The sequence below is a fragment of the Neoarius graeffei genome, chromosome 12, assembly GCF_027579695.1.
Source record: "Neoarius graeffei isolate fNeoGra1 chromosome 12, fNeoGra1.pri, whole genome shotgun sequence".
Taxonomy (NCBI): Eukaryota; Metazoa; Chordata; class Actinopteri; order Siluriformes; family Ariidae; genus Neoarius; species Neoarius graeffei.
In genome coordinates, this window is record NC_083580.1 from 47,334,206 (window position 1) to 47,337,163 (window position 2,958).

A 2,958-nucleotide genomic window follows, 5' to 3' on the forward strand; every position below is an offset into this window, starting at 1 on the left:
AATATTTATTTAAAATTTACTATCTTCATTTTAAATATTTAAATATTCTAAAAATCTTCTGTTTATTTCCCATTTTAAATGAAAAAAAATCCCAAATTTACAATGTGGTATCAGACTTTTGAACTCCACTGTCCTGTATATATACTTTTAATAATTAATTCAATATTCAAGATAGCTTTATTTTCAATATATCCATATACAAGTATACAGTGCATTAAAATACCATTTCCCTCAGGCTCCCCATGGTGCATTTATAGAACAAATTGAAGATTACAAAATAAGGTATATAAATAAATAACTATCTATAGCTACATAAGTAGACGATTAGCTATCTAAACATATAGCGATCTAAGTACAATAAACATAAATGACAAGTCAAGGACAGGTACAAAGACACCCATATTTAAGATACAAGTAGTCCATTATTAAAGTGCATACTGGCTCTGGACAGGACCTGGACTCTGGACTAGATGTGAGCTCAGGCTTTGGACAGGACTTGGACTCCGGACTGAATGTGGGCTCAGTCTCTGGACTGGACATGGGTTCGAGCTCCAGACAGGACTTAGACTCAAGCTCTGGACAGGCCTTGGACTCAAGATCTGGACAGGACTTAGCCTCCAGACTGGACATGGGTTTGAGCTCTGGACAAAACTTGGACTCAAGCTCTGGACAGGATTTGGACTTAAGCTCTGGACAGGACTTGGGCTTCTGACTGGACATGGGCTTGAGCTCTAGACAGGACTTGGGCTCCTGACTGGACATGGGCATGGGCTCGAGCTCTGGACAGGACTTGGACTCGAGCTCTAGACAGGACTTGGGCTCGAGCTCTAGACAGGACTTGGGCTCAAGCTCTAGACTGCACATGGGCTCCTGACTGGACGTGGGCTCAAGCTTTGGACTGGACTTGGGCTCGAGCTCTTGACTGGACCTGAACTTGGACTCTGGACTGGGCTTGGATTCTGGACCAGACATGGGCTCCATTTGAGCACTGCTCTTGTCCTGGTTGGAACCTGATGGCAGGACAGCGATGTCTTCATAGCCGGGCAGTGGTGGGACAATGATGTCTTCATAGGTGGGCAGCGGCGGGACAACAAAGTTTTCATAGCCGGGTGGCAGCAGGATGATGATGTCTTCATAGTCAGGTGGCAGTGGGACGACGATGTCTTCCAAGAAGTCTGGAGCAGAGACTGCCTCGTCAGCCTCTGGCACTGGTTCTGGAACTGGGTCTGGCACTGGGTCTGATTCTGGTTCAGTCACTGGCATTGGCTCTGGTCCTGGCACTGGCTCTGGTGCTGGAACTGGCTCTAGCTCTTGCACTGGTGCTGACACTGGCTCTGCCTCCAGCTCTGGTTTGGGTGCTGGCTCTGGCATGGGCTCTTGCTCTGGCACTGGCTCTTGCTCCAGCTCCGTTTCTGGCTCAGGTGCTGGCTCTGGGCCTGTCTCTGATGGTGGCTCGGGTGCTGGCTCTGGGACAGACTGTGGGACTGGCTGAAGAGCAATGGCCTCTTCTGCTGCCACTGCATCAGCCTCTGATGTAGTAGTCCCCCCCAAAAAAAAAAATCATGGGGGTCCTCCCTCTCCAAAGCCTCATACAGGAACCACAGCATAATATGAAAGGACTGTGAGCTACAGAGGCACGAATGTTCCACTCTTATCAGGTAATCGGCCCATCGGCATGCTTGTCCTGTGAGCCAGCTAATCATGCAGCTGATCCAGACAGGTTCTGGAGGCTTGGGCTCCTCCAGATCAGCATAAAAGAAGGTGCATTGTAATGTGAATCCCTTGAGGTGATATTCCACTCCATCGTAGGGCGCTGGGGTGTCTATTCCAAGTCAGTGGCAGAAAAACATGGCTGAGGCTGAGGCACGGAAACTCGGGTATGGCATTGAGGGGTGTGCTGGTTGACTTCAGCTACATCCAAGTTTTGGCAAAATATTCTGTCAGGGGTTGGTGGAGATGTATGTATGTGCAGAAGGTGGTTATTATAAAGGAAAATGAAAACAGGCAAACAGTCCAAATTGGCAGGCATATATCATGAATGGATACACAGGCAATTACAGTATCTTGCAAAAGTATTCATCCCCCTTGGTGTTTGTCCTGTTTTGTTGCATTACAAGCTGGAATTAAAATGGATTTTTGAGGGGTTAGTACCATTTGATTTACACAACATGCCTACCACTTTAAAGGTGAAAATTGCTTCTTTATTGTGACACAAACATCTCATCTCATTATCTCTAGCCGCTTTATCCTGTTCTACAGGGTCGCAGGCAAGCTGAAGCCTATCCCAGCTGACTACGGGCGAAAGGCAGGGTACACCCTGGACAAGTCACCAGGTCATCACAGGGCTAGACACAAACATTAAGATCTCATCTCATCTCATTATCTCTAGCCGCTTTATCCTGTTCTACAGGGTCGCAGGCAAGCTGAAGCCTATCCCAGCTGACTACGGGCGAAAGGCAGGGTACACCCTGGACAAGTCACCAGGTCATCACAGGGCTAGACACAAACATTAAGATCTCATCTCATCTCATTATCTCTAGCCGCTTTATCCTGTTCTACAGGGTCGCAGGCAAGCTGAAGCCTATCCCAGCTGACTACGGGCGAAAGGCAGGGTACACCCTGGACAAGTCACCAGGTCATCACAGGGCTAGACACAAACATTAAGATGAAAAATAAAATGGAAATCTGGAATGTGCATAGGTATTCACACCCCAAAGTCAATACTTTGTAGAGCAACCTTTTACTGCAATTACAGCTGCAAGTCTCTTGGGGTATGTCTCTCTTTGCTTAGCACATCTCGCCACTGGGATTTTTGCCTATTCCTCAAGGCAAAATTGCTCCAACTTCTTCAAGTTAGATGGGTTGCGTTGGTGTACAGCAATCTTCAAGTTATGCCACAGATTCTCAATTGGATTGAGGTCTGGGCTTTGATTAGGCCATTCCAAGACATTTAAATCT

The 2,958-nt window shown here is 47.0% G+C and overlaps 1 protein-coding gene across 1 annotated transcript; it reads right to left on the reverse strand.

The window, feature by feature from the left end:
* Positions 1–375: 375 nt before the first annotated feature.
* Positions 376–1,371, reverse strand: LOC132894756 (putative uncharacterized protein DDB_G0290521). The gene has a single exon (XM_060934873.1). It carries the CDS (start codon positions 1,369–1,371, stop codon positions 376–378), a length of 996 nt encoding a protein of 331 aa, XP_060790856.1.
* Positions 1,372–2,958: the final 1,587 nt, after the last annotated feature.

Excerpts from the sequence above, each read along its gene's own strand:
- LOC132894756 (XM_060934873.1), bottom strand. The coding sequence starts at position 1,371 with ATGCCAGAGCCAGCACCCAAACCAGAGCTGGAGGCAGAGCCAGTGTCA.